This window comes from Cryptomeria japonica, chromosome 5 (genome assembly GCF_030272615.1).
Source record: "Cryptomeria japonica chromosome 5, Sugi_1.0, whole genome shotgun sequence".
Lineage (NCBI taxonomy): Eukaryota > Viridiplantae > Streptophyta > Pinopsida > Cupressales > Cupressaceae > Cryptomeria > Cryptomeria japonica.
In genome coordinates, this window is record NC_081409.1 from 171,657,608 (window position 1) to 171,683,555 (window position 25,948).

The 25,948-nt window shown below is 34.5% G+C and overlaps 1 protein-coding gene across 1 annotated transcript; it reads right to left on the reverse strand.

Moving 5' to 3' along the window:
• Positions 1–15,195: 15,195 nt before the first annotated feature.
• Positions 15,196–16,346, reverse strand: LOC131875780 (uncharacterized). Its single transcript, XM_059220453.1, has 2 exons — positions 15,523–16,346; positions 15,196–15,415 (listed from the first exon to the last, which is right to left on the reverse strand). Exons 1-2 carry the CDS (start codon positions 16,344–16,346, stop codon positions 15,196–15,198), a joined length of 1,044 nt encoding a protein of 347 aa, XP_059076436.1.
• Positions 16,347–25,948: the final 9,602 nt, after the last annotated feature.

A 25,948-nucleotide genomic window follows, 5' to 3' on the forward strand; every position in this document is an offset into this window, starting at 1 on the left:
AAAATGATAGTTTAACAAAGTCTCTCTAAAACAGTGAAAACTTTAGTGGCTAATATTCACCAATTGGGTATTTTTTGAACTTTTAAGGTGACCCAAACCGCCACATTTTTACAAATTTTTATTTTAAAGTTATTTAAATCACCAGAGAATTTATTTTATTAATTTTTTAAACTTTAAGATTCACCATAATATTTGATACATGATTGGATCAAATTTGCCAACATTTAATAATTTATTGTAGAAATCCAAATTAATTCATCAATAATATATCATAATTATTAGTTACTTTAGGGTTATATCAACAATCTTTTGTTTGCACCATTGATTTAAAATATAATCTAATGACCTTCATTGTACTCCATGAGGTAAAATGTACCTACAAGTTGTAATGATCATGGGGTTTGAAATTGCTTTTGAATTGTTGACTTCAACGAAAACAAATGGTCTAAAAGAAATTTTTGCCCCATGAGTATTACAAATTAAATTTTATCTCACAAAATAGAAAGAGGGCTATTAGATTATTTTAAGTTAATGGTAGAAACCAAATAAAGTATAGTCTAACCCTTAAGCTCATTAATGATTTCAACCTTCATGCCTTTACTTTTTTATAAAACATTATTTTTAAATGAAAGGAAATGCAATAGTAATTAATGCATACAATGATTATTTTCCAAGATTTGCCAATATTTTCTACCAAATAAAATTGATATAAACAAATTCGCTAATAAAATTAATTTTTTTTTTATAAAAAGGAAAGATTCGCAAATAAACATTATTATTATTTTTGGAAAAAAATAAATATTTACCAAGATTTTATACATTTTTTTGAGGGGTTTTTTTTAAAGTTATCACTGCTCTAAAACTATGATATTTTTATTATTTATTCATAAAACTCAGAAAAAAAATAAATTTGAAAGCTATTGAGTAGAATCACAAAACCAAAAAATAATTTGAAAATAATAATCATATTTATTTTGTAGTGTGATAAACGTCATAAGTATTTGAATTGTCAATTTTAATTATTTTTATAGAACCATAGGGGTGTGATAGATTTTGTATTTTCACGTTGTAATTGGATAGGGGTGTGATAGATTTTGGTATTGCAAATCCAAAATAAATTCTTAATATCACCACTAAAGAGGGGCATTAATAATTATAGTAGATGACATAGAATAAAACTAATAAGTAATAAATTAAGATGATAATAAAAATTTATTAGATGTTTTTTTTAAGTTAAATATTAGTTATGAGTTAATTGGTAGTTACTGGTTTAGGTGGTTAATAAGTTGAATGGCTTTATAAAGCCACAAAATGTAATCATTTTTATTGTTGTTGATTATTGAAAATTTATAGGTTTGAGCCTTTCACTCTCTCTTGTCACTATTTCAATAAAAAAAAAAAGTAGAGATATATATGTACACATACATATGCATCCATATGTATGAAATGTGTGTGTATGTGTATGTGTATGTGTATGTGTATGTGTACACATATATACAAATACATATTATTCAATTATGTTTTCACCAATTATATTAATGATTTTTTTCCTTCAATGTTTATTTTTTAATTTTTTAAATAGTTAGATGCATGATTTTTAAGTTTTCAATTTACAGAAATTGTTTTTCTTCAATCTAATCGGCTCACATCTTATTACCGGATTTACAATTATTTTGAATTTGTATGTAAATATTTAAATTTTTTTAATCTTTATTTTAGTTATCATCATGCAACTTGATAATATTAAAATTTCATAAGTGTGTTACTACCGTGACAAATAAATTTTGCCTTTATTATTGAAACTATAAAACTAATTGAATGATATTATAATTAAGATTAAATGAACTAACTTAAAAAATAATTTAAAACTATGTCAAGTTACATAATCTATACATAATATTAAATCCCAACATTATATATAATTATAATTAAGATTAAATGAGCTAACTTAAAAAATAATTTAAAACTATGTCAAGTTACATAATCTATACATAATATTAAATCCCAACATTAAATATAATTAAACACTAAACCAAAGGTTATAGTAACTCTAAACATAATTAAACACTAAACCTAATTCAATTGTAACCATTATTATATGAAATGATAACCATAACAATAAACCAAATTGAGTTGTAACTATAAATGAAATTGAGCACTAATCTAACACTAAATTAAATTGAACCATAACCAAAATTGTAACTTTAACGCTAACCATAGTTGAATTCTAACCATAATTACTTAATATTGTTATTTAAACTCTAACCCTTAATCTTGAATGCAAATTTTATTAGGGTTGATTATAACAATATAATAATGAAAATAAAATAAAAATATTGTGGAGATGTTTTGATGATGACTACTTGGATGAGTAATGAAAATTTTGGTATGTACTAAATAATGCAAATTTTGGTATTTACTAGTTTGATTGATAACCTATTCATTGATTATAATTAACACAGGATACAATAATAATCTCTTCTATTTTCTAATTCATTGATTAAAATTAATATAGGATACAATGTAAGTACAATATATACCTAAAAAATTATCTCTTACCAATTTTTTATATAAAATTATCTAAGATAGATACGCTTGTTAGTATTTCATATCTATAACTCTTTCCTTACATAGAGTTAAAAAGTTTATATTATAATTTTGAGTACCTTCTCTCTACATATCAAATCTTTATTTTCAACCTTAATTTTTATCATTTAAACAATTTTTAAATATAAAATTATGTAAAAATATATATTTTTTGTTTATAAAAAAATAAAAATGAAAGGTAATGTAAATTAAAAAATTATCAATAATTTTTACTTTAAAATGATTAATTTGGATTTCAAATTCAGAAGGGATTGAAATATATTATCATTTTTATATATAGAAAACTACAATAAATGAATAGACCAAAAGGCTATATTTCATATTGTAAGATAAATGACAATATATTAACAAGTTGTAAGATATTTAACAAGTTTAAAAAGAATATTGAAAATTTTGGACACATTCATCAACAACCAATATATGTTCTTTTGAGCTCCAACAAGATATGAATTTTCTATAGAGCCACTTCAATTTAAGAAGCACCAACATAATACCAAGTTTACATAGAAGCACTTCAAGATTATGTGTTCTTTTGAGCTCTAGCAAGATATGAATTTTCTATAGAGTCACTTCAGTTTAAGAAGCACCAACATAATACCAAGTTTACATAGAAGCACTTCAAGATTATATGTTCTTTTGAGCTCCAGCAAGATATGAATTTTTGATAGAGCCACTTCAATCTAAGAAGCACCAACATAATACCAAGTTTACATAGGAGCACTTCAAGATTTGGGATCCACTTCTCCTAATGTAAACTTATAATAAAATAAATATTATCTTGTGGAGAAGAAACATGTACCTCATCTACAATTATATGATTTTTGAGCTTCAACATAATCTAAGCTTCTCTGCAGGCAATTCAAGGTAGAGGTTTTTTTTTGTAATATCATCCAAATAAAGATAACTCAATGTATAATCTTAAAATTAAAAAATATTATGAAAATTTTCACTTAATATCATCCAAATAATGATTACTTAGAAATGTATAAGCTTATAATAATAAAAAGATTATTTTGTTTAGAAAACATATATACTTGATCTAGAATTAAATAGTTTTTTGAGCATCAACATGAAGCACCAACATAATATCAAGTTTTCATAGAGTAACTTCAAGCTAAGGGATAAAATTTTCCTGTACAACACATATGCACACACAATAAAAAGAAACAACCCAATAATAATGATTCCATAAAAACATTGATCATAACTTATGACATACAAATTGCAAACCTTCATGACTATTTGTGTACCATTGCAAACGTACCACGCAAGTTACCCTAACTGTACTCAAGGACACAAAAAGGGTGTTCCAATATAGTCTATGGGACAAATCATCAGCGGTCATCTATCTATAGAGAGGAAGAAGAAAGAGGCTAAATATAGCCTATGAAACAAATCATCTATCCATATAATAATAAAGATCTCAGTTATCGGCAATGGCTACGAAGCGGACAAAATAGCCCGCCATGCCTTCCCATACCCATCCCCATCCCCCATGCCATCACCGTCCACTCAAACGGTCCCATCAAACCGTATTGATCTGCACAACTTATATGAAAAAGAACGAGCAATTTAATTTAAAAATTTATTTAAACTTAAAATTTAATTACAAAAATTTATTTAAAATTATAATGCTTAAATTATAAGTAAATCTATATTATAATGTTTAAATTTTAAGTATCATTATAAAATTAATTTTAAGTATCATTATAAAATTAATTTTAAGTAAATTTTTATAGTAATTTTTTTTTTCATAATTGTTTATTTTTAAAACATATTTGAAATTTAATAAACAATTATGGAAAAAAATATTATTATATACAATAGATAAAGTCAACTATGGTTATATTTTAATTAGAGCTAGAGTTCAATTAGGGTTATATTTTAATTAAAGTAAGAGTTCAATTAGGATTTAATTATGATTCAAGTTAGGATTACCATTATTTGATAAATCTTAGGATTAGGCTCAATTTTAGGGTTCAAATAGAATTAGAGTTACCATAAAAAATATAATAAGTAAACCCTAATTGAACTCTAATTTTAATTAAAATTTAATCCTACTTGAACTCCAACTTTAATTAAAATATAATTCTAGTAGACTTTATCTATTGTATATAGTAATATTTTTTTTCAAAGATGTTTTAAAAATAAACAATTATGAAAAAGATTACTATAAAAATTTACTTAAAATTTAAGTATTATAATTTTAAGTAATTTTTTGTAGTAATATTATAAGTTAAAGTAAATTTAAAAATTATTTCTTTAATAAGTTTCCTTAAAATTTAAACATTATAATTTAATAAATCTATTAAATAAATAATATTATAACAATAAAAAATTATATATAATTAAATTAAAAAATTATGCATATTTATATAGCAATAAAAAAAATAACATATGAAAAAAATTCTATATCATATTTATCAAAAAATATTAAATAATATATTATATACACATTTAAAAAATCATATAAAAAAACAAATAAAATAATAATATAAACATATAAAAAACTTCATATAAAAATGAACAAATAAAAAAAACATCAAAAAAAAAAACCTCCTTCCTTTCCAAGGCATGGAGTAGCCCGCACAACAATAGAGGCAACACGAGGTATCTCCGTTCTCGAGTAAAAAAAAATTAAAAATATTTTGACGGGACAGTTTGAGTGGACAAAATGGCCCGCCCATGCCATGCCTTCCCATCCCCATCCCCCATGCCATCACCGTCCACTTAATTAGATAATATAAACTATTTTAACATAAGAAATAAATAAGTATTTAGAGAAAATAAACTATTATTTACTTATATAAGTATTTAAAAAAAATTAAATGTCAGTCCCACCAGTTTCGTCTTTTCCTTCCCGATATTCGATGTCAGTCTAGTGCACGACAGGCATAGCGGGAGCCACGTAAACTGTGCAATCACATTTGGGCACAATTTAGGAGAGATACCTAACGATTCATTTTCCAGAGGGAGAAGAAGATAGAGACGACAAGCATCAATCTCAAAGATGTCCAAATGCCGACAAACCACGTTTCATCATGAGTAACTTCATTTATTGTTTCTGCAACAGTACGCCCCACCCTCAGTTTGCGACAAAAAAATGCGAGTACCTACCATTCCTTTTGTAGTTGTCTTGTTAAGCTACTTATAGGGTGAGGTTTCCACCAAAAAATGTCTCACGCCAGTAAACCGCAATTAATATGCGAGAAACTTCTTTACCGCAGTCAGAAAACATCTACTGAAACATCTTTACGGCAGGTATTTCAATCATTTCTCTTGTCGTGTATATTTTTTTTTTAACTTGCATCTAATCTATTAATGGAAACAACCTGTCAAAATACAAGCCAAGAAATTGAATACACGTTTAAATCAAATCAAGAATCAATTTGTATTGGTTTAAGTGCTGCAAATGTCTGCAATGGAAGGACATTATTTTTAGTTCATCTAATTTTTAATCAAATTTCTGCTTGGTTCTCTCTGCTGTGAGAGCGCTTCGTAAATCTTTGCTGCAAACTCTATCCATTTTTTCTCATCAGCATGGTTGACAATACAACAGAATTTGTGCAGAGAATTTTTAGGTAATAGTATTAGTGAGTTTTAATTTTTAAAATCTTTTCGTGACCATTATTATAAGTAACAGATACAAATTGTTTGTCTAAGTGCTTGAGAAATGAAGAATGTGGAGTGAGAAGGGATAATAATTTCAAGACATATGCAGAGTGAGAAGGGATAATAATTTCAAGACATGCAAAATATGATATAATTTCCAACAAAACTTAATAAAGAAACCAATTCCAAAACCCTCCCAGCCAAACGAAAACCAAGCCCCATCGAAATTTGCAAAATTTCTCAAATGCAGATTTTTCATGAATGAATTTGACTTTCAATCTAATGCGCTCACTTTCCTTGTGTAACACGAAGCGTATGGTTTGCTACATGCAAGGTGCATGTCATACAGGGCATTTGATCATTACGCGTGGCAGGTGATTTAGGTGGACTCTAAATTTAGGGGCTTGATCAAATTTGAAGTGCTCCATTGGGAGAGAGGAAAGAAGTTTTTGTTTTATAGTTTCAGTCTTGTTGATTTATTGAAACTTTTTCGTTCTAACTAATAGTGGAAGTATGACATAATCTTTCCTCGCCTTCCCACACCAAGCACCCCCTTCATACTCCTCTCATATGCATCGCATGAGATAATTGGGAATTATTTAAGTTGGGCTTATTCTTCTCTATCAGGTTTCTACGAACCCAATGTTTGAATTAATGAATAATTACGACAACTATGTGAAACTATTTAACCTGGGTTTGATTTTCCATTGATTAATAGTAGAAAATAGGTGCCATTTTAGAAATATGAATTAGATATTTTTATATGTATTAAATCAAATATATTATTGGACAAAATATTTGTTGAATATTAATTAATTTATTTTAGAAAGAGCTTTCATTGCTCAATTCAAACTGCAAACATAATGGAGGTTTTAGATGCTATTGCATCAGAACTCAGCACATTGCTCCATAGAATTTATTCACCATCATTGTGTTGGAAGGTTTTAAAATTGGTCTTATTTGTCCCTTGCCTGTGTGTTGGAACTTAGGGTTTAAAATTTTTGAAAAGGGTTTTAGAGATGTTAAGGTTTTCCTTTGTTCTCCCGGGCAATGTTATGTTCTTTAGTTGCCTTGTGATCATCGATGGCCTGGTTTAAAGTCATCATCAAAAGGGTCCTTTGTCATTCGTTCATCGACCTCGTGCACTAGGACTCACCGCTTGAGGTTGTCACTTTAGTTTTTATTACATGCCTAAGTATTAAGTGTCCCTGTGGTTTTGCCTTTTTTAATTCCCTAGGAAGGCCCCCATGCACGATCACTTTACCCTCGGCTAGTCTCCACGTGCTAAAATGATCCACCTAAGTGTTTGCTTTAGTCTCATAGTTGTGTGGGATAATTGTGCCAAAGGAAATACAGAGAAATGTTATCCTGTGAGTCTTACAGCAAGAGGTCTCGACCGTGTGGGATAAGAAATTTACAAAGCTTAAAGATCAAGACTTATCCCACAACATCTTTGAAGCCGTGATTAAGCCTCGCGGAATAAGGAGGAGATAGAGGAAACAAAGGGATCCTTATCCTGCAGTCATTTCATAATAGCAAAAGGCTCACACGGGATAAGGAATATTTGCACGCGTGGTAGTAGTTTTCACTATGTAGTGTGACCATGCAGGATAAGAAAATATAAGAAGCATAGAGGAAAGTCTTATCTCATGGTGGCTTTAAGACGCCTTGATGGGCCCGCGGGATAGGAAACAACTCAAAGTTATAAGGTAAAGTTATCCTGCAATGTTCATAGGCTGACACAATGATGGTGTGGGGTAAGAGGTAACGAGGGATTGCAAAGAACTTTATCTCGCAAGGGTTTTCTTCTACTTAGCGATGGTCATGAGATAGGGATTACAAGGCGAGATCGATAGGATCTCTTATCCCTTGCATTCCCACAGGGATAAGAGATGAATCATGGGGTAAGATAAGGAAAGCTCATAAGGCTTATCCCATGCGAGGAAAAATTATCAAGGAAAGGCGCCTTCAAGCGGAAGACAATAGGGAGTTATGTGCAACGCGAGATAAGAGGATGCTCAAAGGACATATAAAGCCCTTATCTCATGAGAGGAGGCAATGTTGATAAATGTGTTGTGGGATAAGGGTAAAAGGGTGTCGATAAAGAAAAGGTGGCATGGCCTTATTGCGCAACGATAAGAGGAATGCTTCCGGGTGACGTGGGATAAAACACAAAGGTAAAAATACATGGAAACCTTATCTCGTGAGGATTGTAAAGATAGCAAAAGGTAGTGTGGGATAAGAAAATAAAAAGAAATCTAAGGAAGGTGTGTCCTGTAGAGATGGTGAAAGGCATAAAATCATAAAAGTAGGTTCAAACGACATAAATTTTAAAAAGTCTGAGTTGGCCAGGACAGTCTAATAAATGCCATGTCATCATTCGAAGGTTGTCAAAGGCAATCTCGAATGTTCACTTCTTGATCAATAGATGAAATTCAAATTTGGCGTGAACGAATGGCTCTGTCTTACACAAATGAATTAATGGTGTCGCCATAAAAGAGAAATTCTTTGATTTTCTCCCATACCTTGCATTCGTAGAAGAATTCAAAGCATCCCTGAGTGAGAAGAAGAGCGAATTTTAGCAAATCAACGTACCCTCCAACAAATTCAGCCCAACAAGGAAGACTAGTAAGTTAATTATTCTACCATCCTTGTGCATTTGCTAGGTTGTTGAAGTTTTGATACAAAGAGCTTTTGTGTGTGCCCTAGAGTCTATAGGGTTTGTGTTTGTGTTTAATTTTCTAGGCTCTCCTTCATTTTTAAAATTAAAATTGCCTCATGTGTCAAGGACTCTACTACTCCCACTACTGAGAATATCCCTAAAGTTGGCACTAGCTCTGTGATGCCAGAGGTTACCCATGTTGTTCCCCTTGATGTAATTCTACCTATTCTAGTAATTACAAATGCTCCCGTTGTTGAGTCAAGCCCTCAATATGCCCCACAAATGTCTGAGGAGGACAAAGAAAGCTCCCCTCCTAAGGAAAAGGTTTGGAAGAGAAAGAAAAAGATAGTTTGAAAGATTGTCACTATTATTTCTGACAGTGAGTCTTTGGATGAGTCTGCCCCTCCTCCTAAAGCTAGGAAACTAGTTCAAAAGAGGAGAAAGGTTGCCCAAAATGTTTCCATTGAAACACCTACCACTGAAGCCCGTCCTCCTGCAAAAGTGCCCCTGCTACTAAAAACCCACCCACTCAGAAGACCCCAATTCCTCAGGAGCAAACCTCGCAGAGAGACAACCCTGTTGAGCAAGTGAGGGAAACTGCTCCTAGAAAAGGGCCAGCTCCCAAAGCTCCCAAGAGACCTAGAAGATCATCTAGAGGAGAGTCATTAGCTCAAGCAAAGAAACAAAAAATAGTGCCAACTACCCCTCTTGCTCCTGCAAATACTTCAAAGGAATTGCAACATGAAATTGAACAGAGATTAGAGAAGGTTGCAAAGAAGCCGACTAGACAAACAAGAAGCCTCCACCAGGACCTGTTAGGATTGTTTGAGGGGTCCTCTATGAATGACAACATTAGAATTACCTTCAATGACAAAGAGGCAAGAAACAGAGATGCATTCACAAAGGAGAGAGGGTGTGATGTATTTTATTCCTTTTATGGAAAATAGAGACAAACCTGTCCCAGTGTCAAATCCTTGGACACTAAACTTGGGGAAGCTAGTAGTGTCGAATGTTTTTTGTAGAGCCAATGTTAATAAGAGAGCTAGTCGTTGCCTATGACCCCCCAAGAAGGACTGTAAGATCTGAAGATGGCTATGTCCTATTGGATATTTTGAATAGGGCTATTGTAGATTGTTTCAATTTGGACAAGTATGCCCTCAAATAAATCAACAAAAATAATCTGGAAAGGAATTAGGAGTACAAAAAGGACATATATAGAAAGGAATTTGTTCCTCATTTTATGAAGAAACTTTTCAGAAATTCACAGAATTATGTCCTGCCATCTGAGAGGGAATCTTTTAGATTAGAGTGCTTTGAGTCCTATTTTGTTAATCCTTACTATGCATTAGGGTAGGTTCTTGGGGTAGATTGTGGGCTTACTAAAATTCCCATAGATTTCATGATGATTGCCATAAATATCCAACACCCCTTGATAAATGAGCTATATGATTTTGTAGCTATTATTCATGATAAGCTCCATGAAGGGTTAATTGGACCAAGAAATAAAAAATAGAAGATGGAATTCAAACACTATTCTTTATCATATGAAAATCTTTATCAGAACAGGGCTTATTGGGGCCCATAATTGATAATAAGGACCAATGATCCACACACAGGTCTTCGATGACAAGTACAAAGATGGACCCAGGTGTGGGAAAAGGGATCCAAGTTTGGCAGTTATTCTATTTTCTCTTATCATTTTATCATGAAAGTTTTGATAAGGCTTGGAGTCAAGCTACCCAGGCTACCAAAGAATATTATTAAATTTTTTACAATAAGGAGTTGCAAGGGTGAAGGAATGGTATATATAGAGGGAGCTTTCATTCATAATTTTGGGGACTTATGTTTTTATGGTAGCTACACTATCATCAGGGTATACGAGTGTGAGCAAGCACCCCATGTTTTTATGTTTTTTGTCTCTCCTAGGATAGCATTCATTGAATTAATTTGGCAATTAATGTGGATGGAGAGGGCACAATTTACAATAGATAAGAAAGGGAGACTCCTCCCCACGGTGATCAATTTTGAAGAATTCACTGTAGGATGTGATACCCTAGAAAAGGTGCAGGATTTTTTAGTAAATAATTACAGGTTGAAGGTTGCCCAAGCTCGGTATTTTGACCCAGAGGGATGTGTAAATGACCTTAGAGTGTACAAGCTATAGGAGAAGGGATATTTCCATTCATTTGATGAGTGAGAGGATTTAATAAGAAATGCTCACTTTGCTAAAGTAGAACGACACAGGAAGAAATGGGAGATCTTGAAGAAGCTTGAGTGGGAGAGGAAGCAAGAGGATCCCAATTTCGAAGGTTTTTACAGAGAATTCCAGAATGATTTTTCCAGGATGTCTTTCATGATTAAAAAGGCAGATGATATAATAAAAATGGAAATGGAGAGAAGGGATGCCAGCAATAAAGGGATTAAATTTGAGACAAGGCCTATTGACCCTACCCCTTTAGTATACAAGGTGAAGGGGCATATAGTAACAATTGAAAAGACATCTCTTTGCACCTCTAGGTAGGCAACTAAACAGGTTAGGAGAGTTGAAAAGGGAAAGGCAAAAATGTCCGACTTTGTAGATGTCTAGGTTGATTTTAATATAAATGTGCCACCTCCTTCTCTCACTTGAGAAACATTCCATGAAGATGAGGTTGTTGAGATCCTAAATGACTCAGATAGAGACATTATCCCAAGTACAATCCTTATTGAGGAGGCGGATGATGAAAGGATCATTGCCTCAAAAAACTTCATAGCAGATCACAGTTTTGTGAACTTGTCCGAGTTCAAAATTTTTGGCTTAGGGAAAAGTTGAAAGATTTATCGGATGAGGAAATCAGAAATTTTGATAGGAATAGCTTCAGATGCACCCCTGAGGAAGACAGGGAGATTAATAGAAATAGTGGCATGCTTCTTGTCCCTACCTGGGACTTTGAGAAAATGTTTTTGTTAGATAAGATTATGCAGCAGAAGGACCCCAATTTTGCAAAAGAGTTCAAAGATCATGGGTCTGGATTGAGTGTAATCCTAAAACATTTTGCTCTATGGTCAAAGGCCCCGAATGTCCAGAAGCCTATGGTTCTGCAAGGTGCACAACAAAAGATAGGGGATGCAATAATTAGGACCCTTGAAGACATTACTGCATCAAAGGCCGTAGAAATCACTTCACATGCAATTTAGTTTGCTGAATTAGCAGTAGATGATCTTGAGCAAAAGCATTTGAGATTAAAGGATATGCATGTAGCTCTCAACGCAAATTACAATAAATTGTTCATTGAAAATTGCACATTGAAGGAGAAAATAAAGAAAGTAACAACAAATTATTCAAGAGGAATTAGGCCTGAAGAATTGGAAAAAATGAATACAGAATTATAGAGAGTCAAAGATGAAGCTGAGAATAGTTATTTTGAAATCAGAAAGGCTTCAATTTTGAAGGTGGCAAATAAAGTTATTGAGAAATTAAGCGAGTTGCACACCTCATATTCTTTGACTTCACAGCTCCTCCACTAGTTAGACGAAATTCTTTCATTCTTTCAGCCAATTAGGGCTACAGGGATTCCAAAGGATCAAGACTTAAAAGAAGTCATGCTTGTAGTCAAGAATGTGGCCTGTCCACCCCAAATTGCAGGGGTAACTTAGAAAAACTTTAATTTATGAATCAATGAATTGTTTAACATTGAAGATAAGAAAAGGACATTGACTAAAATGATTGATTCTTTCCAAGGTTTCAAGAAGTGGGATATCCCCACAATTTTGGCAGGCGAAGGACAAATCAAGACCTTAGAGGAGTGGAAGCAAGGCTTCCAAGATACCATAAATGCAGTTTTGACTTCCTTAGCTACTAATCTAGCCCAAAGTGGCTCATATTTCAATAGCATCGATAAAATCAAAGAGGTAGATTTCACGTACCATAGATTTACTTTGAATGCCATAACTCTATCAACCCATAAAACAAGGGAAGCAATAGATAAGTTGCAAAGTTTGAGGAATTTTACTTGGCCATTGGGCGAGACTGAAGCCATGTATAAAATGTACTGCTCCTTGGAGGAAGAGCATCTTGAGGGAGAAGACTATTTTGTTACTTTGAATTTTTGTGTAGGTTGCTAATTTTGAGGAGGACTGATAGAAGCATTCAATCATCAAGGACTATTCTCCAAGTTACCTATTGCTAAGCGCCAAGGTGTACTTTAGATCTTGACAGAGGCATGTGTCAAGGTACCAATGAAAGGGTAATTTTCCAGACCTGTAACCCAAATTTTCTAGAATGACGCTCTCTCAACACCCCTGCATTTATTACAACAAAGAAATGTGCATGCATGTTAGCAAGGGCCTTAGGGTGTATTGTAATACCTTGTACTTTTAACATGTGTCTTCTTGTCCCGAGGCTTGTTTTTCTCCATTGTGTTATAAAGGGCAAAGAAGAAGGATTCTAAAATTTTGCTTAGTATGTACTAGGATAGCTTTGAAGCAATACTATGATAGGTAGTGTTTTACAAATTTATTTAGCACACCAATTTATCATGAATCTATAATTTTTTATTTTGAAAATCAATAAAGAGGACATTCATTTTTCTTTCTCATATCTTTTGTATGGTGTTTTATGAGTTATTATGTTAATAAAATGTTCAATTTGTCTTCTCTAATGAAGAATCTGTATATCTTGATAGGTTTCATTTCAAGTAAATGAATTAAATTATGTCTTGAATACTACAACACTTGTGTGAGAGGCTTTGTGAGGAAGTTGTGAATACTTTCTCTGTTTGAGCATTTTAAGAAAGTCTTGAATGTTTAGTATTGAAATTTAATGATGATACTATGATATTTTTTGTCTTTCAACCTATTATTTGACTATGTATCTCCGTTGAACAGGCACTGGTCATACTTTTCTGGATTTTAGGATCATTTCAACATTCTTATTTCACCTTTTATATTTTATTTTCCATTTTTTTTGCATTAGGAGTAGAATAGATTAGAACCAGTTTTCAATGCAAGCAAAGTAGTACAAACTAAGGTTCAAGCCAAAATTCATTTTATATCATACTTTTCCTTGATATATTTTCATTGAAAGAATATACTATACACTTCAATGTCTGTCCATGTAAAGTTGAAATGTTGTGAAACATTGCAACAGGGGTACCCACCTAGGTCCTGTAGAGCCTAAAGAGTAGAAGATTGTATCCTTTGTGATGAATCTTGTTTGATATACACAACCAATTCTAAGTCTGTCTAGGAGTCAATGGATATTTCTCTAGGATCTAGGATCTATTGATTTGGGAACCAACACATTGGTCTCATTCTTTTGTGGTAAAACTCAACACATCCTTTGATTTGTATAATTTGTGGCACTAGCATTATGGTATTAATAAAAAAATATTGTTCACTAAGAGATTTAATATTCTTATTTACTTACTTGAAAATGGATATAAATGACTATGATTATGTTGAAAGTACATGGATATAAGAACAGTCATAATAATGATCCTTAAGTGATGGCAAAAATGATAACATGGCAAAAAAAGCACAGTATTCAGCTTCAGAAAGGTCTCTAGAGCAATACATATTTCTCGTTATCATCTTCCAAGTAACCCAAAATAGATCAGATGGTAAATCATTTGCGTATCTTTTATTTTTGTTTTCATCATCTCCTTTAACATGGACATGTGTAAATTATTGGGCAGCCAAAAAAAATTTTAAATTTTCTTGTTAGAATTTGACTCTTATCATATCATCTTGCTTTGCAGAAATGTGACTGAGTAAAACATAAAAATGTTCCTTTCACTTGATTGCACAATTAGAATTTGTTTGATGGCTAGTGGTAGAAATTACATGACACATTACCCTTGATAGAAATTTCTATAACTACCATTTTATTTTTATAAGTGAGCAATATAAAGAATTTCCTAATCATGCTTGCAAACCCACTTAAATTTGATAAGATTCTTTATCTAAGCATGTGCAAGGTACCACAAAAAAAATGGAAACGTGGTTTTAGACATCAATTTCCCTTCCCTTATGAATTTGAGCTCAAAGAAACATCATTCGATTTTTGGCCCTATCCAAGCCAAAGAGAGTTGAGATGAAGTAGCCTAAGAATGGATGTCATAATTTGTTTTTGATTAGAGGAAAACAGGTTTTGAAGGGCCCCTAAAACCCTTTACAACATTAGATCAAAAGATAGCCATTAATGCACATCAAAAAAGCAAGACACAACAGACATAGAAAAGACAACTGATGGGATAACAAAAAGCCAGCAAAAGAATGACACAACACATAGGACCTAAAGAAAAGACAACAATAAAAATAGAAAAATACCAAGGCTAGGTAAAGTTCTTTAGCAACTCGGTAGCTTCCAGCTCTAGTTGCTCCATGTTCTCAGTAGTCTGCTTGATTTCCTCAATCTCCCTACTTTGGATTTGCTTCTTTTTGGTGCTTGTGTGGGTTCTTCTACCATGATCGTTCTCCTTATCTTCAGGGGTATCTTCCTTCACCTCAGTGTTGTCCTTGACGGCCTTTTCCCCTTGGTCACTTTCAAGCTTGCTAATAAGAACCTTAATGATGTCAGAGGTAGCCTTTAGAATCTTATGACTCTACTCCCCAATCCTTTTGATATTATTCTCAACCCCTTCCAGCCTTTTTTTAGTTGCCCCAGCTTTGTTTTTCCCAAGATTTGGAAGCTATTACATTGAGCATTTATGATTTCCTCAGCGTTACTGATAGCCTTGGTAAGATTGCTTAAATAGTCAAGGAGAGAACTAAATTTTCCAGTGCCAATAGCTTCTAAAGTTTTGATTTTGCTGGCCTCCTGGATTTTTTTTTCTTTTATACTAGTTATTTCCTTTTGAACCCAAAGAAAAACCTTGTTGAAGTAGTTTGTGCCATTTTTGAAATAGAGGTCAATATCTAGATGGGAGCCATCATGGGCCTTGTCTCTCACAGGATCAAAGTTCACCTCTAGACCCACCTCCTTCAACTCTGCATTCTTAGCTTCCTTCATGGGGGTGTCCTCCCCAACCAAACCCTTCTCCTTAGAAACATTAGAGAAGGGCAAACAGCTCTTAGACCCCAAATCCTCACTTCGCAGATTCTTCCCCTTATGCTTCTGGCTAGAGAGGATTTGGACATCCTCACTGTCTGTCTCCATATCATCATCAGTCTCGTCTTCTTCCTCATACAAGTTGTCATCATCCTCCTCCTTTTGCTTCCTTCTAACCGACCCTTTACCCTGATCCTCTTGCCCTGTTTTCATTTTTTGCTTGCTCCACCCAGGAATGTGGGGGTCATCCTCAACCTCAACCTCTATGTCGTAACCTTCACCATCATCATCATCAGACTCATCCAATTCCTCATTCGAATCAGAAACCTCTACAATATTCAGTTGAACCGTGGTATTCTTGATGTGGTTATACAAAACCACCATAAGACCCTCATGCATAGAAGGATTGGTTTTGGGATTAGAGATAGAATCCATAATCCCTTCATTTAAGGCAAAAAATAATTAATAGGGAATGGAAATTTTCTCCTTATACCAAAAATGGTTGAGAATAATAAAATCATAGCTATAAACCCTAGTAAATCTACCATCTAAAGTAATAAATTCCATAATTGCAAACAAAACCCGACTCCAAATCATCTTGATTACCTTAGGGGAGTAGTAAGTGTGACTTCCCTTCACTAGCCTGGCTTTCTCCTCCTCATCCTTCGAGAATTTATTCATAATAGTATCCGATAGCTTCCTATCCCTATAGAATTTGATACCATCCATCGAAAGACCCATAGCCTCGGCAATCATGGTCTCAATCACCTTTACCTTCCTACTGCCAACGATCAATGTGTTCTTATTCCACCCCTTTTTGAAAATCCTTGTGATTTCCGGTCATCTTTCTTGCATCCTCTCCATGTAATCTGTCATTTTTGCTGGTTGTAGCACTGCCCAGACCTAGGGACAGTCCCTCGATTTATCAATTTTAGTTACCTCCATTTGCTTTGTATTTCCCCCCATATTCTTATCGATTTATATCACCTATAAATTCCCACAAATACCACTCTTCACTGTGGACTTTCTTTTTAGCAGGGAAGAAGCCTTTAGAAGCCAATGGATAATTCTTAAGCTTCCGCTCCAAAAAGATAAAAACACCTACAAAGCATGCATAAAGATATGGCATTTACTAATGTACCTCCTTCTCAGCTTCATATGATATCATTTCATGATGCCACGACCACCCTTACCATCTCGGGAAATGATATCAAATCCTGCCTTGATTACCATGATATTTTTCATAGTTTAAAATGTCACGTGCCACACAAGGGATCTCCCCCTCGCTTTTACAAATCTTGATTTGCCCACTCCGTACTGCCTTGTTGGCGGCCCAATCAGTGCTCTTGTTGGCCTCTATATATTCATGAGAAATTTAACAGTGGTCGAATCCCTCAAGCATCTCCCTGGCCTTATCAATGATATTTTTAATCATCCACGAGGGTTGATTCTTTCCAAGGAGGCAATTGATAATGTTTTTAAAATCCCCCTCTAGCCATAAAAATTTGACTCCCAGATTGTGTGTGAATTTTATAGCTTGGAGGGTGCCCATAGCTTCAACCAAATGATTAGTCTAGTTCCCCAAGGGGAAGGCAACCACCCCAATGCAAAAGGCAGCACAATTCTGGATAACTTCACCACAACCAGCTGGCCTTGCGTTCCCTTTAGCAGCACCATCGAAGTTCACTTTAATCCAGTCATTAGGAGGAAAAGACCAGCAGCACATTCATCTTTTGAGTTGGTTAGTATTGATGTCCATGTGGGCTAGGATGTCATAATTTGTTATTCGTTTAATTTAATCACCTGTAAATTTCTTGAAGGTTTTTCTAAATATTACTCATCCTTCAACAAATTTAGACATTGGAAATTAAGTGGTCTAAATTTCATCACAAATTTTTTTATTAATTTAAACTTGTAAATATTAGATCAAGTTTTCACTTAACTTGGTGAATCTAAATGAATAATACTCATTAGAGTGAGCCTTAAGAACTGATGGGGTTCACCTAGTTTTCTCAACACTTCACCTAGTTGGTGTTGCTCAATTGCACCAACTCACCAGGCCTAGTTTCTCCCTAGACCTTCAAGTCCTTTTGAATCTCTTCTAGGGCTAGATTCTTGATCTCTCTAAGGTGTTTTTATTCAAGTGTTTTGGCTAGGAACCCTACCAATTCACAGTGCTTCCCATGTACTCAAATTATGGCTTCTTCGCTTCAAGTTGTCAAAATGACCTCCTACAAATGTGAGATGATGCATAGGCGTGGAGGTGTCTTCATTCATGTTTTGGATGAATTTAGGGTCCATTTTAGGTTTTCCATCAACAGGTTTCTTATCGACTTCAAAATCTTGCCTAGAAAAGGGCTACAAGGAATTAGCCCAATTAGGCCTCCTAAAACTGGTTTTTTAAGGGCTTGAGTGAAAACGGTCCAAAAGACCCCCAAACAATTTTGGATTTCCTTCAATGGTTAATCTAACCTCAAGTGATTTTTGTGGTTTTGACTTTTTTAACCCACCATTCAATGTGCTAACCCCAAAATGAGGGTTTTGGAGGGAATCTAGGCCTTCTAGGTGGCAGTGATAGGTCAAGTTGGGTTTTGTGCAACAAATGAACTTTTCAAGGATCCTCCTTGCATTAGAAACTTTGTCCCAACTCCTGGACCCCTTCAAAAGCTTAGAAAGTGATCTGACATCCACCTCTACACTTGGCACTTCATTTTCACCATATTTCCTCTAGTCTGGTTGCTCTTGGACTCGCTTAGAACAAGGTGACAGTCATACTTAAAATATTCTCCAGTACTTGCACTTGCATATGTACACTATATAGATGGTTTCCCTCCATGTCCCAACAATCCGTGATGGCATCACGTGTGGAACTCATGGGCCAGCCATATTTACAAGAAAACTACTATTTACAATCCAAAATTGGTTGTTTGCAAACTAAAGCAAGAAAACACTAATGAACAGTATCTAAAAAGCTCTAAATTTAACCAACGACATAATAACACACAAGAGAAACTCAATCTATTGTTGTATCAATGGATTCAATCCATTTTCAATTACAAAATGAGTAAAATCAAGCTAAAATGTTGCCAACTAGTCTGAAAATGAGTAGTTTCAGATTGTTAAGCTTGCAGGAAACATTCACCAACCTTGGTAACCATGAAAGAGAGGGTTCTTATATATTTCCCATGTGTGGATTCATCCTAGGGCATTGAAAAATCCCTAACTCCATCGCTAACCATTTCAAGACAAAAGTTGTCATGACAACTTTCAAAAGTTGTCATGACAACTTTTTGCAACTTTGCATTTTTTGCATTTTTGGTCTTTCCAACCTTTAAGACCTATTCCAAGTCATCACAAATGACTTTTAGAACTTTTCTAATACTAATTTAATCCTCTCTAATGCATGTACCAATTTTTGACACTTTTGACCATCAAAAAGGTCAATTACCTACTCAAACTCACTATTTTACACAAAAATGCAAACCTAAGAAGTATGAACACTACCTAGGCCTACATTGACTCAAAAATATAACTCTTGGACCCTCCTAGAGTCCTTATTCACTACTGACTTGGATAGGGTCAATACAAGCCAAAATTGAAAACCTAGATAGTCTAAGTCCTAAGTGCTCCTGCACCATTCGCCCAAACAAAACAAGATCATGTCACCTCCTTGGGAATCAGATTCTGATCAACTCCAAGATTCTTAAACTCTATCTCAAGCATCCATGTAGCTTCAACATCATCCATACCCTGCCATTTGATTAGGTGGTCCCAATAGACTTGATGCCTTGTCTTCTTGGCGATCCTTGAACTCAACACCTTCTCTGCATTTGGATTTGGTTTCACTGGTAATTGAAGGTTGTCCACATCATCTGAAACCTCTGAGTGACTACAATCTAAACCTTGAACTGGTCTCTTGTATGCAACTAAGTCTACTATGTTGAAAACCGGTGACAATCCTATGCCACTAGGTAGATCCACCTTGTATGCATTTTCTCCATACTTGGCTAGAATGGAACATGGACCTATCCTTCTCATTTGAAACTTGTTTGGCACTCCTTGTTGTAGCCTTTCTTTATTTAAGTACACCATGACAAGTTCCCCCACTTGGAATTGTAGGTTCTTCCTCTTTTCATCAACTTTATATTTGATTTTGCTTTTGTTCTCCATCAATGCGTGTTTAACTGATTCATGGACCTCCTTCATTGATTGAGAAAAGTCCTCTACATATCTACTTCTTGCTGCTACATTTCCTAAGACTCTCAACTCCAAAATTCCTCTTGGGTGCACACCATAGACCACTTCAAAAGGGCTCTTGTCGGTAGTCCTATTTATGGTGTCATTATATGCATATTCACCTTGTGAGAGTACTTGATCCCATGTTTGACCATATTCCTTAGTAAGGCACCTTAACAAGTTTCCCAAGCTTCGATTCACCACTTTGGTCTACCCATCTGTTTGAGGATTGAAGGCTGATCCAGAAGAAAGGTTGGTGCCAAGCTTTTGCCATAGTGTCTTCCAAAAATGACTCATGAACTTTGAGTCCCTATCTAAAACAATTATCATGGGTAAACCAGGTATCCTCACCACCTCTTTCAAGAACAATTGAACAATTTGGCATGCATCATGAGTAGTCTTGCAAGGCACAAAGTGAGCCATTTTGCTAAATCTATCCACAATGACATAAATGTTATCATATCCCTGCTTTTTCCTTGGTAAACCTACTACAAAATCCATGCTAATGCATTCCCAAGGTCTATTTGGTATGGGAAGAGATTGGTATAAACCGGCATTTGTAGAAGTACCCTTGGCCTTTTGGAAAACTATGCAATTCTCCACATATTTCTTCACATCTTGATTCATCCTTGGCAAATAATAGTATCTTTGAATTAACTCTTGAGTCTTATTGACTCCAAAATGTCCACTAAGACTACCATTATGCTTCTCTGGTATAAGGTTTTCTCTCATTGAGCCTTTAGGAACACAAAGCTGCCCACCTTTGAACAAGAGTGTATTTTGCAAGGTAAAATCAGAATATTCACTATGGAAGTGATTTTGATACTCCTTACACACCTTGTAGGCATTTGATAAGTCTTCATCCTCCGAGGACAAGTTTCTAAACTATCCACACCTATGCTTCTCAATTGGATTTCTTGGACTGTCAAAAGTCTTCTACTCAATGCATCAGCTACCCGGTTTAACTACCCTTTCTTGTTCTTAATGGTGAATGTATAGGCCTGCATATACTCCACCCATTTCATGTGTTTATGACTGAGTTTGTCTTGTGAGTTTAGGAAACTCAATGCTTGGTTGTTTGTATAGACCACAAATTCTTTAGGGAGGAGATAGTGTCTCCACTTCCTCAATGCTTGTACTAAAGCATACAACTCAAGATCATAAGAGGAGTAATTCCTCTTGGCATCACTTAGCTTCTCACTATGGAAAGATATTGGTCTTTTTTCTTGGCTTAGGATAGTACCTACTACAACATTGCTTGCATCACATTCTACAATGAAAAGTTTCTCAAAACTAGGCAACACTAGCACCGGTTGGGTAGCTATCTTCTCCTTCAAGGTTTCAAAACCTTTGTTTTCTACTTCACCCCAATGAAAATTTTCCTTTACTCCACCTCTAATTGTGTCTACCATTGGTGCACATATAGCATTGAATTGCCTAATGAACTTCCTGTAGTACTGAGCTAGTCCATGGAAGCTTCTCACCTCTATTGCTGACTTAGGAGTGGGCCAATTTACAATGGCTTGAACCTTGCTTGGATCCATCTTGAGGTTTCCTTGAGACAACACAAACCCAAGGTAAACCAACTCCTTCTTAACAAACTCACACTTATCCAAGTTCATGGTTAGCTTTCCATAATATAATCTTTGTAAGACATCTTGCAAATGATTAATGTGATCTGCCCTATCTTTACTGAAAATGAGAATATCATCAAGATATACTACCACAAATTTACCTATGAAGTCCATCACCTCATTCATGAGTCTCATGAAGGTGCTTGGAGCATTGGATAAGCCAAATGGCATTACAAGCCACTCATAAAGACCCTCAGTAGTCGTAAATGCATTTTTCCATTCATCACCCTCCTTAATCCTAATTTGATGATAGCCACTCTTAAGGTCAATCTTGGTAAAGTACTTGGCTTCCCCTAAACAATCCATTAGGTCTTCTATTCTAGGAATAGGGAACCTATATCTGATGGTGATCCTATTTATGGCTCTATAATCAGTACACAATCTCCAAGTACCACCTTTCTTTGGTGCTAACACGGTAGGGACAGCACAAGGGCTAATACTTTTCCTAATTAGGCCTTGGTCTAAGAGCTCTTGGATTTGCTTGGCAATCTCAACATTTTGTTGAGGGGTCATCTTATAAGCTGCCTTATTAGGTAAGGTGGTTGGTTGTCCTTCACTTGCTATGCCTTTGAATTTCTTCAATAAATCTTGCACCTCTAATGGCAAATTTGGCTGCTCTTTCTTGCCTTCCTCTTTGGGCTTCATCACTAGTGCAAACTCTATATCTTCGCCTTCCTCAAGTGTCTTTAAGAATTTTTTTTCACTCACCAAAAGAACATTAGGACCTGCTGCCTTATTTTCACCTTCCTCAAGGATAGATTGAATCTTGAATGTGACTCCATCTTTCTTGAATGAGTACGCATTCTTGGCTCGATCATGGATAACTTGTCTATCAAATTGCCATGGTCTTCCTAATAGAAGATGGCATGCACCTGATAGTTCTGATACTAAATGTTTAGTACAGATGCCAAGCTAACAAGATGATAGGGGGGGGGGGGGGGGGTGAATCATACAAACTTAAACTTCCATGAAATCAACAGATTCAACCTCGGTAACCTTATCAGAAAAATAGTAAAGCATGCAAACTCATAAACAGATAAGATCACAAAACATATAACACCAGATTTAGTGTGGAAACCCGAATAGGGAAAAACCACTGTGGGATTTTAGACCCACTAAGAAATATACTCTTCTAGAGTATGCTCGGTTAAAATCAAATCCTGTTAAAGATTATAAACACATTGCTAGATGTGACCTAGTTAAGGGATTTCCCTCAGATCTGTTAGGATCTTCACCTTGTTAGAAGTGACCTTGTTAAAGGATTTCAAACATTCAATCAGAATGTCACCTTGCTAGAGGGTTTTGCAAATAAGACTGTTAAGTCCACTCGGTTAAGACATTTTCTCTTACTTCACAAAATAACAATAATAAAAATATATCTGCAACTTCACATCTAAGAATGCTAAAGCAGATTCTTATTTGCTCAATACAATCTAGTCATAGGACTTGTCTTGTCCATCTGTTGGGCTCTATACTTTGTTAATCAAACAGATCTTCAAGCTTTTGTGCTCGGTAATCACTATGTAGCATCCCTGTGCTTACATTTGCTCGCATCCATTGTTTATCAACAATTCCTTATTTATAAACAATAGCTAACCGCTTAATCTCCTTGATCACATTTCCCATGATCAATCATAGCCATTAGATCTTCAAACTTGACCAGATTCAATGTATCCTTCGATCTGAAAACGTTTTACCTTGCCTTGGAACTTGCATACATTTCTTGGAACTTGTGCTAAGGTATTGCAGTTCAATCTGAGTTGTAGATCTTCCTGCCGATCTTTCATTGCCATAGATTCTTAACAAACTTCATACACGTTGTATCAATCATTTAATCATAACTAGCTCATCAGCTTCCATCATTAAATAACGCTTTTATTCATTCAATGCATTCTATTATTACTCGGTTGCAACTCGGTGAATACTAAACTTCACTCGGTAGACATTCCTCCTTCATTAACTGATAGCGATCTAACCTTAGGGTTTACCGACTAGGTTCTTTGCTCAGTAACATAGTATAGTATTAAACTTACAATCAACAACATATGTAGGATATCAAAACAATCTAAACATCATGATCTCATCATTGTCTGACTTGGTAATAGTTGCCCATTGAATAACTTATTCCTCCCCTTATTCATCACATTCTTTCTGTGTCTTTTACTGACATCTTAATTCTCTTCAAAACATATTTCTTAAGATATGGCAATGTCATACTGAATTATAAAATCAATTTCTTGACATCAATGACAAAATAATAATATTAAGACAGTAAAACATCCTTAATCAGTTATATCCATAATCATCAACAACCTTTTCAATATCCTTATTGAAATGCCAACAATCTCTTATTGTAATTGGAATGCCAACAATCTCCCTTTGTCTGTTATAATGCCAACAATCTCCCCCTTTGGCATTGATGGCGAAACCAATTGATTTGACCTATATGATTCGGATTCAGATTGCTGTGAAATGCTGAAATGCTCTCCCCCATACATTAGTCTTCTCCCCCATACATTAGTATTCTCCCCCTTTGACAACAATGCCAAAAAGTAAAGAACTAAAACATGATTTCTTCCGTTGAGAAGTGAATTCCTTGCTGTTATGTATCTACTCATTCTCGGGCAGAGCATTTTGTCTTCAATTCCTGTTCCCTGTATTGTTTCCTATACACCTTTAGAAAACCTCCTAAAGTGTGTAAATCAGCATCAACTCCTAAAAGATATTCTATAGAGTCATCGAATTGATGCTTTCACCAAACTTGGTCAGTGAGTGGATGATAGGGGTAGGACCCCTAACTTGCTTTTGAGATACTCAAAAGTGTCCCTTGGCAGTGGCTTGGTGAAGATGTCTACTATTTATTCCTTTGTGCTAACATACTCCAACACCACTTTTTTGTCTTTAACTTCTTCTCTAAGATAATGATATTTGATAGAGATGTGCTTTGTCTTAGAGTGCATAACAAGATTCTTTGAAATGTTACTGGCTCGGTAACTTTCTCATTTATACCTTCTAACAGTTGTTTGATCCATGCTATATTAGTGCAATTCAATGTTGTAGCAACATATTCAGCTTCTACTGTTGACTGTGAAACACATCCTTGTTTCTTGCTAAGCCAACTTACTAGTCTTTCTCCTAAAAAGAAAGCTCCTCCGCTTGTGCTTTTCTTGTCATCAATGTTGCCTGCCCAATCAGCATCAGTATAAACTTTTAAACCAAAATCATTTCTCTTGTCATATACTAAGCCATAATCTTCAATGCCTTTCAGGTATCTAAAAATTCTTTTGATTGCTGACATGCGTGTTTCCTTGGGATCTGCAGAGAATCTTGCAACTATACCTACTGCATGTGCTATATCTGGTCTGCTGTGAACAACATATTGTAACTTTCCAGTCATAGATCAGTAAAGTATTTCATCAACAGATGCAGATTCATCATTCTTTGATAGTTTACAGTTGGTAGTCATAGTAGTGCTTACAGGTTTTGAATCCTCCATTCCAAATTTCTTCAAGATTTCCTTTATGTACTTGGATTGGGTAATGAAAATCTCATCTTTTATTTGCAGTATCTATAAACCTATACAATACTTTATCTCACCGATTAGTGACATCTCAAATTCTTTGCACATTTCATTTCCAAAGTTCTTGCATAAAGAGTCATTTCCACAAAATATAATGGCATCAACAAATATGGTTGAGATCAGTATTCCATTTTCATTATTCTTCATGTACATATTACTGTTTTCACTTGTTCTTATAAAACCAATTTTGATTAAATAAGAGTGCAATCTTTCATACCATGCTCTAGGTGCTTGCTTTAGACCATATAATGCTTTGTTCAATTTACATACTTGATCTTTATTCTTGTCTTCAACAAATCCTTCAGGTTGTTCAATAAAAACTTCTTCTTCTAATATACCATTCAGAAATGCAGATTTGACATCCACTTGATATACCTTGAAATTTTTGAAAACAACATATGCCAACAATGTTCTTACTCCTTCAAGTCTTGCCACAGGTGCAAAAGTCTCGCCATAATCAATTCCTTCTTCTTGAGCATAACCTTTGCAAACTAGTCTTGCTTTATTTTGAATGACCTCACCTTTTTCATTCAACTTGTTTCTGAAAATCCACTTTGTACCGATTGCATTTTTGTCCTTCGGTCTTG

What these genes read in the sequence shown, in the direction of transcription:
- LOC131875780 (XM_059220453.1), bottom strand. Translation starts at nt 16,346, where the DNA reads ATGGATTCTATCTCTAATCCCAAAACCAATCCTTCTATGCATGAGGGT. An exon ending in TTGGGAAAAACAAAGCTGGG is followed by an intron (nt 15,416 to 15,522) that starts GCAACTAAAAAA and finishes GGTTCTTATTAG; the next exon opens with CAAGCTTGAAAGTGACCAAG.